Below are 16552 nucleotides of genomic sequence, written 5' to 3' on the forward strand. Positions count from 1 at the left end.
AGCTCCCCTACATGTAAATTAGGGATGATTTTTTTCTCATCTTCTACCCCATCGTAATTGGGGTATCGTTGGATTGCACTTTTAAAATGGCTTAGGGGTTTATAGGACCTATTTTCGATTTAGGAAAGTGCCAATTTTTGTCCGAGTAGGGCGTCCCCCCCCTCTAAAAACTAAACTGATGGCTTAAAAAATCTGGAAAAATTCATGATAATAGTGCTTTTTATGAACTTTCAAGGAAAGTTTATAGCGGTTAAGATACCTACACCAGTTAGTTCAAGAGTAATAGTCATTTTACTCATGTATTATAACATTTCATACCTAATAAAAATTCCTTAGAAGAAATTATTTAAGTGACTTTAGATGAAGAGTAATTGCTTGCTTCTGAAATATATTGTGTTAACGACGGACAACTACGGAACCCTACACTGCGCGCGGTACCTACGACACGCACTTGGCCAGTTTTTTAGTATGGAGTTTCAATGGATTCTATTTTGGATTTGATCTATTTCTAGACCCACAGTACTTATTACTTACAGTTCAAGCTAATTAATCATAAAACAATATTATTTTCCGTTTTGTTTTTCAAATTCATAGCGCTTTTAGAAGTGGACAAGTGTGATATTTCCAACCATGTTATTTAACATCAATTACTGTCTTTCACCCCTTACTACTTTTGGATAGCTTCATTATTTTTTCACTACGAGTAACGGTTGGTGCGATCGTCACGCCCACGTTTCACGGACATAATAGAGACATCCAAATTGAGGGTTTGAGCTGCAACGTAATGATACGATTGGAAAACTGACACGTGCTAGTGAGGCGCTTGATGACTTCATTGTCGACATCACGATGTTTGCTACAAAATCCTACTTATTCATACCAACTTATTGCAAAAGTTAACAGCTTTAACAAAACTTCTTATTATTTGTATTTAGTAGGTATAAGTACCATACTAGGTATATTAATATCATTTTATATAATTAAGTAGGAGAATTTACGGATCAATCTAAAAGAGAATCAAATCATATGTTTTATTTATTTCATAAAACAATACAAAAACTACAAAAATGCAGTAAGTTTGACTTGGGAGCACCAATAATACCTACTATAAAGCAATTTATATTCACGTCGTGAATGTTTCCACTTCAAACAAATTAGGCAGCTTAATTCTAAAAAGAATTCTTAAGTTTTAGATGTTTTGTTAATAACTATGATTTGTTATATAAAATAACAAATTATTCCTAACATGAAATAAGACCAAAATATAATTCTTTAGAAAAACTTAGCCTTCGTTCATAGAACTTTATTAACATAAAGCAGGGGTTGCATTGTTAAGAATACCTCAACTGAGCAATAATATTTACCTTTTTCTTAGGTAATACATATACCTAATAACGATTTATTCAATTCGTACCTAACTACTTCTTTATAATCTGATGTTTCTGAACTGAGAATCAGATTTCCATCTGAAAAACAAACTGAATGCATCATAATTATTATTGTAAATAATGAAATGTGAATAGAAAATAGGTTTGAAACGTTATTTTCTCCAGCTAACGTTCTTCCTGTACTTCTTAAAAGTATTCCTTTTTCTACACAAACATTCTACCTACAGTGAAACAATGCCTACAAAAACAAGTCTTCCCTTCAAAAGGAAATGTGCCTACTTTATATTGTCACTTGAAACCTTTTAAAAATGTATGCGGGCGTATCACAGCTGTCCATAAAAATCTGACGGAAATGTACTCGTACTAGTTTTCAATAATGAATAGGGTAGCGGGGTATATAAACGAGGTGCAGACATTTTTTCCTATCATTCGTTTTTGAAATCACTTTCGACGTAAAGACGCTCACTATGATAACCAAATTTTTGCAAAGCTTCGAAGATCCAGACAAACCATTTTATGGTCCAAATTTTTGGATCTTAACGAAAACTGGCTTGATACTACCTGAAAACAAAATAGCAAAAGCATTATACATCTTGATGCATGAAATTGTTGCATTTTTCGTGTTTACTCAGTACATAGAGCTCTACATAATAAGATCAAACTTAGATTTGGTGCTAACTAATCTCAGGATTTCTATGTTGAGTGTCGTCTGTGTTGTTAAAGCTAATACGTTTGTATTTTGGCAAGAAAAATGGAACAAAATCATCGACTACTTAACTGAAGCAGATAGCGTTGAACGGTACAGCAACGATCCAGAAAGGAAGAAAATCATTGACAAATATACAAACTACAGTCGTAGAGTGACATACACCTACTGGGTATTGGTTTTTATCACCTTAGCGACTACGATTGGATCTCCATTCATTCATTTCGTATCTGCATCATATCGAGAGAGCCTACGCAATGGGACTGAACTATTTCCTCATATCTTAAGTTCCTGGATGCCCATCGATAAGAACCATTCGCCTGGTATTTTTATTACGATCGTGTGGCATTTTACTGTAACTTCTTATGGAGCTTTGATAATGTCATCGTACGACACCAGTATTATGGTCATCATGGTTTTCTTTGGCGGAAAGTTGGATGTACTACGCGAGAGATGCAAGCAAATGCTGGGCACTGGTGAAGTTGAACTCAGCGATGATGAAGTAGCTGCCAGAGTCCGAGAACTCCACAATACTCATGTTCTCATCATGAAGTAAGTACTTTTATATTAGTTGAGTGGAAGTAGGTACATTACTTAATCAGCATTTTCAGTCTACGAAGCTATCCCCTAGAAGGGGCAGAGGGCGTCCACAATAGTCCGGAATCGCTTTCGGACTTGAGCTTCGCGTTAGATCTTGCTCCAAGTCTTGCCATACCTTACATATTAGCCTTACAGTGCGCGCCGCCGCTTCAAAATTGTTTGAGGCGACCACGTTTGTATTTTCCAATCTAGAAGCTGCTTGGAAATGTGTTCGGGGCCCCTTCGCCACCAACCAACAGTACTTTGGCTGAACTATGCTGTGCACTCTATAAATTATCATAATAAACTAGTCGATCTCTGTAGTGCAGAGAGAGTCTGTAGGTACTAGTAGCTGTACTAAGTACTACCTAATAAATAGTTATCTTGTCTATTATTTTAATTTTATTGTTGTTCCTGTCTAGCGTCTAGTATCTCGACTACTAACTCGTAGTTTAATACTATTCAACTACCTAATAGTTAATAACGGCTTACTTGATAGATCTCCTTAATTTATACATATACCTAGTACATTATCTCATTTAATTTTGTCCATTTTGTATGGTATTATAAAGGTTTACCTAATTTTTTAAGTTCCTTTTCCTTCAACATTTAGCGAGAGTTTTGCAACGGTGAGGAGTCGATGTTATGCTTTGAACTCCACCTATATTATACTGATTAAATTCGTTGCGGGTTCCAAAATAGGAGGTAAGCAACCTCCCCGCTCCCGGCACTTCTCAACCTTCACTGGTTGGGTTTAAAATTCATTGGAGTCCAAACTGTAGATCCTGGTTCTAAAACAATTACAATGGTGAGAAATGTATCTCCATCCCCAGTATGCATTATATACTTGTAAAAGTTTTCTTATCATGTTTCAAAGTTCAATTGCTAATTGAGACATCTTACGATACAAAGGCTGGCCTTTACCTTGGCCAACGCATCAGCCTTGCCATCCAGCGTGGCAATGTGGCCAGCCTTTTGGGCACCTTCCCCCAAGGGAGCGACTTAGATGAAATTTTTTATTTATAAAGCTTGTATACAGGGTGTTAGGTAAATGGGTATATGAGCCGACACTAGCCCATGTTAATATGGGCATATAAATGGTATGGTGAAGTCAGAAAATTGATATCTTTATTTTAATTATTTTAATTTTCATATAAATGATTTTACATACTAGATTTGCTTTTTGCGCGCAAGTTTTGTAAGAAATTGCAACAAAATAGTGACATTGTACGTGTAAACAAACAATACCGTCCATTAAAGGCTCCAGACATCAGTATGTAGCAGAATCAGCGCAATAAAAAAATAGCGCAATATTTTGTTGCAATTTCTTACAAAACTTGCGCGCAAAAAGCAAATCTGGTATGAAAATCATCAAACTTCTAATGTTCGTAACTCAGTTCAGACTGAGTTTAGAGGTATACACTATACATGCCATAGTAAGTTTAGTTTATTACACTATTTTGTAATCAAAAAACAATGTTTGGTTGATGGCCGCGCGAAAAAAAAAAGACGCCAGCTTCCATACAACATCTGGCATTGCCATTTATCACAGAATATGATTACCTACTCGTATTAGATCAAAATTGTTTTATTTTTTTTGTTTGAAGTTTGGGCTTGTTGTAAGAATATGTTTATTTTAATAATAATTACCTTTACATAAGAAGTAGGCTCAATAATCGTATTAACAATTTGATTATTTTAGTTGTCTGGATGATGAGAAACACATTCACTACTACGATCCAGTTTTGTTGAATCAGTTTCATAAGTGACCCTACTATAATACTATTTATTATACCATATTTTGTTATGAAACAAAACAATACTTATTACCCAGAAGCTACAAAAATTTTATCGATATCGTCCATACTCTCATACTCCCAGCAGTTAGTTAGGCGTACACTATCGGAAATAACTATAGAAAACAATAATTAGACACTCCCAAAAGTCCCCAAATTACAGGTTTGATAATCCTACCACTTATCAATGTTTATTAAGTTTTTTTATTGTTTCAGACATTTAAGATTATTTGACTCCGTGTTATCGCCGGTTATGTTTGTCTATGTGGTGATGTGCTCTCTGATGTTATGTGCAAGTGCATACCAACTTACTGTAAGTGTAACCTAGAAGAAATTAATTTGATACATACTAGCTAGATGGGTACTGCATCGGTACCTTCAAATTACCGTCGAAAAATTATTTAACTTCTTACAACAAGTCTGGTTGTGATTTCATGACCATGATGTATAATGAGATAATTACTTCTATTAATATTATACGTTTAACACAATGAAAATACGTTTTTGATGTGTTTCAGTCTGCAACTAACGCTGCTCAGAAGCTTTTAATGGCGGAGTATTTAATTTTTGGAATAGCACAGTTGTTTATTTTCTGTTGGCACAGCAACGACGTTCTTGTGAAAGTAAGAGACTATTTGCAGCCTAGTAAAACACTCTTTTTAATTTAATTTTAGGTACAAAGCACTGTAACAACAATAATAATTATTAACACTATTTACCTAATAAAAAAAATCAATGAAACAAATTACACTAGTTTACAAAAAAAAAGTTTTTCTTTTACCCAAAGATAATTCATATTGGATGTGTTTTCTATCAGCCCCCTTATTACAAAAATATACGTCTAATATTTTTATCACGTCAAGCTGTCTTGTTAGCCGTGACGGAGTTTCTACTTTATTTTAATTGCGTTTAAGTATTATTTTAACATTTTCACTTGTTTTAAAATGTCACCAAGGCAGTGTAAATTAAGCCCAAATAACTTTTGTTAAGTTTGTGGCCAAATTATATTGTCAAAAAAGAAGAGACCAGTCACTAAGGCCGTAAAACCGGCCTATTTCTATTACTTTCTAATCTCGGTAACAAACCCGATAAAAAATGGGTTCCTGGTGTAGTGTGCGAAAATTTGAGGATTACATTATTGCACTAGGCTGCAGGAAAAAGAAAACATATACGAATTGGCACCCCAATGTTATGGAGAGAACCAACAAATCACACTAATGTCTGTTACTTCTGCCTCACTGAAACTACAGGTTTTAACAACAAAAACCAATACCATACAATATCTTGATGTTGCATCAGTCACAAGACCTGTGCTACAATCTGAAGGAGTTATTACCCAGCAATTCCAGTAAGGGAAAGATGCTTGATATTAATTTAAAGCAGTAGTGAAAAGTTTCCTGGGAAACTATAAATTTATCTGAGAATTATGCAAAAATTGTTTCCAAATTATTGAGGAATTACCAAAGAATGGGTGTGAATAAGTCGTTAAAAATTCATTTTTTACATTGTCACCTGGATTTTTTTCCTGAGAACCTGGGAAGCGTGAGTGTTGACCATGGCGAAAGTTTTCACCAGGATTTGAAGGTTTTTGAGGAAAGATACCAAGGAATTTGGGATAAAAATATGTTAGCGGATTGCTGTTGGTCTATAATAAGGGAAACCGATACTAATTAATATAAAAGAAGGAGTAATACGACTCATTTTTGGTTGTTTTTAGAAATAAATGTATAAAAATGATAAAAATTAACATAATCAATATTTACAAAATTTTTCGTCCTAAATTTTTTCTAAGTTCAGTTTTTGAGTAAGGGTTAATAACTCTAACGATACATATCAGTTTCATCTCTGGGTAAAAAACCTTGTAAACTAGTGTTATTTGTAAAAGTCACTAAGTTTAATAAAATATTCAACCATTCCAGTCTGAAAATGTGATGCTCGGTCCCTACGAAAGTCGATGGTGGGATGCGAATGTTCGCCAAAGGAAAAGTATTTTGCTCCTTGCTGGCCAGCTGCGAATCAGCAAAGTGTTCACTGCGGGGCCTTTTACTAACCTGACTCTTTCTACTTTCATTACGGTTTGTATTTTCCAACAGTGAATCTTTAATGTGAGGGAGGTGGGATTTATTGCCACATTACGCTACGATAGTGACGATAATTCTAGCCTATACGATATCAATCAAACGACATGACGTGTCATTTTACTTGAAGTGTGCAATGTATTTAGGTTACCAAGACTATCAGTAGGTAATAGGTTACATAGATTCCAATAGAAGAATCACTAAATGTTATATTACACTTTGCCTACATAAGTAAATAATAACATAATTGATTGTTTATCAAAAATACAGGGTGATTCCAGCTCGATAACCATCCAGTTTCCTAAGTAGTTCACTGGTCTTAATTTGTTGCTAATGATTTCTAGTATTACCCCTTTCAAGGAATAGGTCCTGTATCCCTGTCACTCTGTATATTAATTTGATAAATAATGTACCCTTCTTCATAATGTTATATTGCATTTTAATTTCAGATTTTAAAAGGAGCCTACAGTTACTTCACTTTGCTTAGAGAATAAAGAAAAAGATGATGACAATGTGTATGTAGAGAATAAGAAGAACAAGCAAGCAAAACACCAACCGAATAGATTGGTGACGTAATCAAACACGAATTTCATGGATTGCACATTAGAATAGAATAGAAAGTATTTATTTGTCTCAAAACAGCAATAACATTAGCGTTAATTAAATGTCTTATAATGATACTATTGATATTTTTATTTACGCCTCTCATTCCTTGATTTTATTTCATTAGTTCTATTGGTAATCATAGATTGCAGCTATATACAATGTTTTATGATAATTAAGTGTTTTTCTGATGTAAAAAAAAATAAAAATAAAAACTTTTAGCCGACGCACGCTCCACATTGCAACGAGTAGGTACTAGATTAAACATCATAATTATCAATGCTACTAATAACAGCGTAAAAAGCTGAGAATTTAAAACAACTCAAAATAATAATGTATTTTTTATAATGAATTTTTATTTTTGATAATTTTATCATTTCATTACTCATGTAAAATTTTCAATATATTTTCTTATTAATAATAATCAATTGCAGTATCTAAATAGTAAATAAATTAAAAATACAAAATAATAATGTCAATTAAATAAATTAAGATAAGTCAGAACACTTTATGTATTATTTTGTCAATTTGGACTTGAGTAATTTTATTTTTTCCGAGCCTAGTAACGCCATCTAGCGATTCTGTTATACGAGGCTTGTACCAATGTAAACGTTTGCAAGTTAGCAATTAGATCCTTCCAATTTAATTTAATTTATGCTCAAATGGCTCAAACTAAGCAAATGGATACTTTAATACTCAAATAAATTAATAATCGCCAACTATTGCCTATATTTTGGAATTTTGTAACAAAGCAATAAAGATGTAACTTTAAAACCGGTAAACCGGTTTCATCATAGGTTGCTCTTTAACTTTGTAGGTTAGGTACGTCTCTAGTCTGACTATGGAAAAAAAAACAAACAATCTTTCTCTTTCTCAAGCAGCACTTCATCTTTCATTTTCTTTCTAATTTTGTACACTTTCTCTCGTATGTCCAAGTTTAATTTAAATGTAAATAAACAATTAAGTCTGTATTGAGAGATAACATTCGTGTATAAACAACGGTCGGTTCAAGAAAGCACCCGGGAGGGTTCAATAAACTCCAAACGTCAGGACTATACTTGACATTTCTTCAGAATGGTATTGGTGTTTTTTACTGTGAATGTTTGATGTGATACCCATAAAAAAAGCAGTGCATAGCCGTGTAGACTAAGCCCGTTTGCTATGGAAAACCAAAACCCTCAAGAGAGATCCGTTCCGATTCAATATGTTCGCGGATCCAGAGCGTTTCGTCAGTTCAAGAATCCACCTCAACCGCACATGTGTATCCAGGATACTATAAAGGACACGACAGAAAAACTATTCATAAACGTGTTGGGGTGGCAGAAAATAGCTAATCCAAAGCAGTACAATGATCCTATCCCATTGTATGGAGGAATGCAGGTGGGTGAAAAAAATTTGGTTGAAAGGCAGCTTTTGTCTTAAATCGTGAAATAAATCATGATTTACACTGGAAATTACATACATACTTTTATAACAGTCTATTTAACATATAAACGTAACTCTTATCAGAGTTTAAAGACTTCATTTTCAATTTTCAGGTGCCGCAAGGCTGTGGACCAAACAGTAATAGGCCTCCTCTCTTAGTATTCGCAGTAATGGTAAATCCAGATATCTTGAAAGCAAATGGCAAGAATGCAACTAATCCAACTGTAAGTGTTACATTGCAGTATCCATGCCAAGTGGTTAACTAAACTGCACTACATGTGTCATGCTTCGCTGAATCAGACTAATGCAGCTAACCACATTTTTATATATTTTAAAAGAATGTCTTCAATAAGAATATGACTTAATTTTCACTGCTACTTCATTTATTCATCCCTTAACATGCATATTTTTATGATAACAGCACTTTAGATTATACCCATTTGTTATGTTATTTGCTCCTATTACTACTGTTTAAGACCCTACAGTGTTTGTTTAGTTCAATTTGCCATCATTTGTAACAAAACATTGAGAGTCATTTGATGATCTACATATTATTTTTTCACATGTTTCAGGACAGAGAGGCCCTTGTGAGCCTCCTTTGTGACTTTGTAGAGGCCATGAACCCGGGTCTGCTTCTGACTCGGAGTCCTGTTATCCTTAAAGACAGGGACCTTGCTGGGGAGCTAAAAGATGTGTGGCTCGCTGTCCAAAACAAACGGGAGCGGGAAAAGGGGATGAGCCAAGATGTTATGTATAAGGTTTGTAAGTTCAATATAGGATTTGTAGCTACAGGATAGCATTTCTAATGGAATAATCATTATTGCTTCATATCTAATCAGGTTCCTATCTCCATTATATCTAATAAGGGAAGTCGCATTTCAAATCTAATAAGATAAGAGGAAGAAAGGGGATTTTTTTATTTACAATAATAATAGAAAATCATTAAAATATCCTATGCAGTGTTACCTATGTTTATGTTAGCTTATTTAATTATCTTATAGTTTTCAATTATCTTAATTTTATATTTTATTTAATTTTACAATGATTTTTAACAATTTTTTATATCAATTTACAGGTGTATGACATTGATGGAATTGGCAATGAGGACATCAATGAAGAAGATAAAATGAATTCAAAAAATTGTAAGCAAAATGACTGTGGCTCCCCCAATAGATCACACAGTGACAAGAAGAATGTTGTTAAATCATCCAAACAAATTCTAATGAATGCTGGACAAAAGTCTGAATTTGATTCGGGGATGAACAATTGCCAACTGAATCAGAACCATCCCAGCAGAGACAACAGGTGCAGCACAACACAAGCAGACACAACATACTGCACCCCGGTCTACGGCCAGATAGTGTCGAGCAGAGAAAATCACAATCAAATCAATGATATACAACAAAAATTTTCATCAAGTGAAACGACAAAACCCTCAAGCTCCTTTAGGAAAGATTGGAATCCAGTTCATGGTAAAACCACTGAAGGCTGGGATGAATTTTCCAAACGTAACATATCCTCTATAAGCAAAGAAGGCGATGTGAAAAAACATAGGTACATCAAAAACGAAAAAGATAATAAGCAAGTGAGTAACGGTAAGTCTCAGTACGATTTCTTTCCTGTCTTCGACAATAAAGCTGTCGATGAGGGTTTCGGACTCCAACGAAGAAAGCAACACTCCTGAAAATAGTAAAGAACAAGAATTGAGTAACGAGGACAATTCTAAAATAATTTTAGATGCAGTGCAGAAGCTAGTTCTGCAGCCGACTGATAACAAACTATGTGATAATAAGACAAGTGCTCTCAGCTCAATAAGCTCATAATTTTAAAGCTTTTACAAACAATTTTGTATGGCAGGTAAATTTGTATTGCTTAGATGCTGTTTGTGGGACATGGTATATTGTAATTATGATCAAATGTGACAGCAATATGAAATGTTAGCACACAACTAGTCAGATTCTTTTTGAATAATGAATGAGCAGTTTTGAATTGCTTATTACTGACCGTAAGTAAATAATTCTTTAAATAAGACAGGTAAGAAAAATGATACTGTTGTTTTCACAGAATGTTTGTGTGAATTTTAAATTCAGATATATACCTTAGGATTAAACTTTGCTATGTTTGATACAATTTGACGAATGATGGTGGATTTAAGCTATTGTGCATGCAGTGTGAGAGTTTATTTGTTTACATGGTTGTGTATTTTCATAGGATATTTGCGTGAACACGATCAAATTGACGCGTGACATGTATTTATTGATGATGCTAAATGAGTGAATTTTGTATATTGCTATATGTTTCATTGTTGCCAATTTGAAATTTAATATTTTAAAGTTGATACATTAATGAACAAGATTGATATAGTTTTTAAAATGTATTGCTCATTAAAATTCTAAACATTTCGCTAACAATTTTATTCAATAAAAGAAACTTGATCTCACTTTTAATAATAACGTAATCCTGTTGTGTCTAGATGAATGTCAAACACTGCCAAAATGAATACCTTTTCACATACGTATTTGCATAAATTGATTTAGATCTAACTTGAAGTAAATCTCAAATAGAGTTAGTAACCAAATATTGTTAGGGTAAATTTTATAATGGTTGTTTAGTCAGCTTATAATCCAGTGTAATTTTAAGTTATATTCAAATGTGCAATTTTTTGGTTCTCATAACTGTTTATTTTGTTAAAGTATTTTTATATTTGTATTTGCTGTTATTGTGTACATATAATTTTTATTAAAAATAAATTAGTCTCAATGTGCTTTATTTAAAACTTTTGCTTACGTAACTTGTGACGTTTGGAGTAAAATACTCAATTTAATTTGCATTATGTATCTAAATTGTATTACTTCTTTTTACTCCAAGTAAATATTCCATGCACAATGCATTAAAAAAAACAGATATTTATGTGTATTTCTTCAAAAATTATGTATATTTTTCTTTAATGTAATTGAATTTTAATGTCACATTGAGTAAGTACATCATAAATATTGATTATTATTAATTATATAGTATATTTTAAAGAGTGATCTATTTTATTATAGTTTTAACTTCACATTATTACTAGTTTTTGTCAAGCAGTTCATGTATTAACGACACAAGTTGCATTTATTTTGTGTAATACATATTTTTAACGTGCTACCTTTAGAGTTAATTTTGTAATGTATAGAAAAAGTATTCACGATTTCATTTTATAATAGCTTTAGATAGGCAATTTAATTTTAGTATTTTTAGCATTTTATATTTTGCCCATGCATGGCAGTGATTAAATTGTATTCAATAATGTTCCTTTTCTACTAATTTTATCTCGAATATTTTCTAGATTGATATGATAGTATTATTATTGAAAAACTTATAGCAGGATAACTTCACTTTTTCTCAAAAGTTGGCAGCTTTATACAATGAGTTAATATTTAGATCAAAGTTTACAAGAGATTATGCATATTACTGTTGTAAAATATAAATACCAGATCTACTTTGTATGGAAATAATTAGATTTTGTGTTATACTGTATCTTGGAAAATGTAACTTTTTGTACTACATATAGAGGATTTCAATATCAGATCTCTTGTTTACATACAGTATTCAAAATTACATGTCATTTACAAGACTGGTCTTAGTTGTTTTATTTCAGTAAATTGTGTCTACATTCGGTTTGCATATTGCATTTGAAACAAGGTCTATAAAATGGAAAGGAGAGAAAAGTACAGCCGATTCGAGCGAGGATGGATGACTATTGGATATGGATAGTTACTAGGTACCTTTAAACCTAACATGCGGTCGATCAGAAGACTAATAGCATTTCGAAGTTTTGGTAAAGCATAAAATAAATACCCCTAAAAGGAAATACGAAGTTCATGCTAAATAGAAAAAAGTACAAGAAATGTAGGGTAGATTGTTTAATTTTATTTGTTTACCCTACGCCAAGGATTGGATGTAACCATGAAGCTAAAGATTTAGCTTCAACATGCTGACTACGCTGACGCAACATCGTGGGGAAAAAATTCGATTATAATATTATAATCGAATAATTATTGTGATTTTTAGGACACCACGGCACGGATTCAAACTGATCTCATATTAATGTTTCCTACTTTTGTTTTCAAACAGAGTTTTTTGGCAATAGATTTTTTAAATCGATTTACAAAGTCGCTCGTAACCCTGCCCTGCCCCTATCCTATAAGCTATGTAAGTAAATACGTAACGGTTAAAAAAGTTGAGCAAGCAAATGACTACCCACATTCGCGTCTATTTTATCATAATCAAAAATAAATCGTAAAGGATTGCTGGGCGATTGCTTATTTTAATAAATTACGTTTTATAATTTCCAACGAATTAAACAATAATGTCTGAACGTGGCAACGGAAAATCTAAGCATCAAAATGGTAAAGTACAACAATGAAATTCATATCACTTTCTTAAATCATGACTAGACTTTTATTTTTTTGTACATTTGTACAGACGACAGCTGGCTTTAGTGCAACAGAATAGTACGTTTTTTTGCACTATAAAAGCCTGTATTTACGACTACTGTATTTAGCTTGATGTGCTGCCGTCTGTACCTACTCTAATAACTAAATTTCATCTGCAGTTGTTGCTAAGAAGATTACTAAAAACCGCAAGAACAAGACACGCAGCGAGCGTTCGGGACTGAAGTTTCCCGTGGGAAGAATTCACAGGATACTGCGACACGGGCTCTATGCTCGCCGTATAGGCTCCGGCACTGCGGTCTACCTAACTGCAGTACTGGAATATCTGGCCGCCGAAATGCTGGAGCTGGCTGGTAAAGCTGCAGAAGAAAGTAAAAGAACGAGGTACTTATGACGTCATTCTTAATTTCTTTCTCTAATTATAATCAGAACCTGTTAAATCCTACCTACATTATGGTAATTATAACACTATCCTTCGTCAATTTGCAAATTGAAAAAGATAGGTCCAGTGTCATTTGTTTGGAGGTCATACCTACTTAGTAAGGTAGATAATTTAAAATTCAAAACGTTACCACTGGTTGTAATAATGTTAGGATAAGTAGGTACAGTCAGCGTTAAATAATTCGAGACTCGCACAGTAGCCAAAAAGTTCGCAACCAGGGCCGGATTAACCATCTCGGGGCCCCTAGGCACAGCTCGTTTCGGGCCCCCCTTTTTTTCGCGGAGGAAATGCTTTGCGCACCGTCACCACTGCCGGGGGACAGGGTGGTTTGTGGAACTCACGGTGCCCTAAAAAGGGCGCTGCTCCGTCCTGAAACCGGACGGGGTATACCCACTAAAGGCCGATTCACACATATCAGTGAAGTCACAGTTCAGGCTCAGTTACCGGCACAGTGCGAAATATTCTTTCATACAGTTTCTATGAACGCATCCCAACTTGTCAGTGTCAGTAACGACACAGTGCTCTCAGCTCAGTGTCAGTGCCGACAACGGCAATCACGGACGTATTCGTTGACGACGATATTTTTTGTCGGATCACGGACGCCGCCGCGGCATCAAAAACAAAATAGCTTACTTCATAGTGTCTGAACAAGAATATTGAAACAGCTCTCTGACATTTTAAAATATTCAAAATATTTCACTGACGCAACACTGTAGCACTGATACTGAACTGAGCGGACACTGTGACGGAACTGTGGCTTCACTGATATGTGTGAATCGAGCTTAAAACCTCCGCGGCGTTCCGTGATCGCCCAAGTGGGAGTGTCGCGAGTATCCGGCCGTAGCCTTAGACTTCCGCGACACCACCGACCGGTGACAGCTCGCCTACACGGCGGACCCTACACGCCCCCTTTGAGGGGGTCCGACGGGAATGGCTCGAAACGCCAAGCCATTCCCGTCAGATGGAGGTGACAAGGGTGCCCCCGCACCCCCGGCCTGCTGGCCGCCACCTGGGGGCAGAATAGAACGGTCGTACAACCGCCTTCTCCACCCCCTTCTCCGCCTGCGGAGCGATGGGGCGAGAGGATCGTTCTCCCGCTCGCGCTCCACTGCCTCCTTCTGAAGGATGACCTCTTCGCAAAAGGAGGCGACCGCCTTTCAGCATCCTTCACTTCCTAGCATGGCGTTGACCAGGCTCGGAACCGAAAGACCATTTGTGGCACAGCGGGGATTCCTCTCGCCCGATTCTATGCAGGTACGAACCGAAGCAGCCATGCCCGGTCAGCACATGCGCCACACGGAACGGTAGGAACCCGTGCGGTCGTTCCAACCATTGGTCCAGAACAGGACCAATGGCGTCCAGAGTGCGGCGGCCAAACTGCGCGCGTGTCATGTCTTCCTTCCAGCGGTCGATCATGATCTCGCGCTCTTCCTGCCTGACGGCACCGTGCGCTTTCCACGGGCCTTCTGTCTACCGTGCGGTAGGTCCTTGAGACCCTCTGCGCTATGGCCCGCTGGGGCCTGCGCAGAAGGGCAGCATTCTCCCTCTTGTGAAGTGCGTCCGCCCAGATTGGGGCGCCATACAGCGCCATGCTCCTCAGAACGCCGGCATAAAGTCGACGACACATCGTTTATGGCCCTCCCAAATTCGGGAGGAGCCAACTCAGTGCGCCGGCTGCCTTGAGGAGGCGTGGCACTAGCCCGCTAAAGTGCGGGCTAAAATGCCACCTCCCGTCAAGCGTGAGGCCCAGATATTTCATCTGGCCTTTGACGTCGATCCTAACGTCCTCAACCACAATGTGGGCGTCGGGAGCGGCGCGCTGGCGAGGCCCCGGAAAGAAGAGGGCCTCAGTTTTCTCCAGCGTGACTTTCAGGCCGAGGCGTCGTATCCTGCGAGCGACTAATGTGCCGCCCGCCGACGCCAGCCGTGCCGCGGCCCCAAATGGCTTCCCCCGGGCAGTGACCAGTGTTATCATCATAGCATATGACACTCATGCCCACGAGAAGGACGCCCCGGAGGAGCCAGTTGAAGCCCAGGTTCCACAAGAGTGGCACCGAACCCTGCGGAATCCCGCTGGCGCCGCGCCGTTTGAGCTAGCCGTCTCATACAGGACTTCGCGGTCCCGTAAGTAATATCCCCTCTCCTTAGCCTCCGCTGTGAGGCTTTTTAGCCTCTGAATTGCGTCGACTGTCGACCTGTCATGTAAACCAAAGCAGTAATGCCAACTGCAACGTTACGAAAATGATTTAGGTTCCACAATATCGATATATGACGATTGAATGTGTAAACCAAAATAAGGCGAAATTTGGAGGTGGTTTGAGTTTTGTTGCATAAAAATATTCTTTGACATTATCTTTTTTTCATTTTTTAATCGGGAGTGCTGGGCCCCTGGCCATAGTGGGCCCCTAGGCACTGGCCTAAAGTGCCTTATGGATAATACGGCACTGTTCGCAACACGTCTTTGTTAGAATTAGAATAACTTTTTGGCCACTTTGGATGTCACGAACTCATAGAGGGTTAATAATTCCTCTATGCACGAACTATTTGACGCTGACTATACTTACAAATCTCATTTATTTTTGCAGAATTATGCCACGTCACATACTACTGGCCGTACGAAATGATGATGAGCTAGACAAGATGCTACAAGGAGTCACATTTTCCCAGGGGGGCGTGATGCCCATCATCCATTACCAGCTGCTACCGAAGAAGACTGCAAAGAAAAATACAACAAATAACAACACAAATACTTCTTCCCAGGAATATTAACATTATGTAGTTTTTTCATACTAGATTGTGTTAAAAAAATATTATTTTACTTGATCGTGTTCAGATGAAAAATGCACGTGGACACATTTTCAGTCTTTTTTAGTCATCTTAATTTCTCAGGTTTTGTTATTTTTATCAAAATGTAAAATAATTTTGTTACGTTACATACAGAAGCCTAACTAGGTAAACATAAGATTTAATTTTCACAGTTATTTATTTTATGTTTAATTATGTTTTATTACCAATTTATTAATTTGTATTACTTATTTAATTAATTTGTATTTTATTATTTAGTACTTTACCTATAAATTACTTTGAGATAAAGTTTTATTA

The 16552-nt window shown here is 36.2% G+C and overlaps 2 protein-coding genes across 2 annotated transcripts; both read left to right on the forward strand.

Annotated features, from left to right (window-relative positions):
- Nucleotides 1-1840: 1840 nt before the first annotated feature.
- On the forward strand, nt 1841-11282 carry LOC114357887 (uncharacterized). The gene is given in 9 exon segments (XM_028311681.1): nt 1841-2646; nt 4686-4782; nt 4988-5092; nt 6389-6495; nt 8296-8530; nt 8689-8799; nt 9148-9333; nt 9651-10214; nt 10216-11282. Coding segments are annotated over 9 exon segments (2379 nt in total). The 5' UTR covers nt 1841-1855; the 3' UTR covers nt 10399-11282.
- A 1513-nt stretch (nt 11283-12795) lies between these two features.
- On the forward strand, nt 12796-16338 carry LOC114357885 (histone H2A, sperm-like). The gene is made up of 3 exons (XM_028311680.1): nt 12796-12963; nt 13170-13392; nt 16036-16338. Exons 1-3 carry the CDS (start codon nt 12924-12926, stop codon nt 16217-16219), a joined length of 447 nt encoding a protein of 148 aa, XP_028167481.1. The 5' UTR covers nt 12796-12923; the 3' UTR covers nt 16220-16338.
- Nucleotides 16339-16552: the final 214 nt, after the last annotated feature.

This window comes from Ostrinia furnacalis, unplaced genomic scaffold (assembly GCF_004193835.3).
Source record: "Ostrinia furnacalis isolate ACB-3 unplaced genomic scaffold, ASM419383v2 OfSCF3539, whole genome shotgun sequence".
NCBI classification, from domain to species: Eukaryota; Metazoa; Arthropoda; class Insecta; order Lepidoptera; family Crambidae; genus Ostrinia; species Ostrinia furnacalis.

What these genes read in the sequence shown, in the direction of transcription:
- LOC114357885 (XM_028311680.1), top strand. Translation starts at nt 12,924, where the DNA reads ATGTCTGAACGTGGCAACGGAAAATCTAAGCATCAAAATG. An exon ending in AAAATCTAAGCATCAAAATG is followed by an intron (nt 12,964 to 13,169) that starts GTAAAGTACAAC and finishes TTTCATCTGCAG; the next exon opens with TTGTTGCTAAGAAGATTACT. An exon ending in GAAGAAAGTAAAAGAACGAG is followed by an intron (nt 13,393 to 16,035) that starts GTACTTATGACG and finishes TTATTTTTGCAG; the next exon opens with AATTATGCCACGTCACATAC.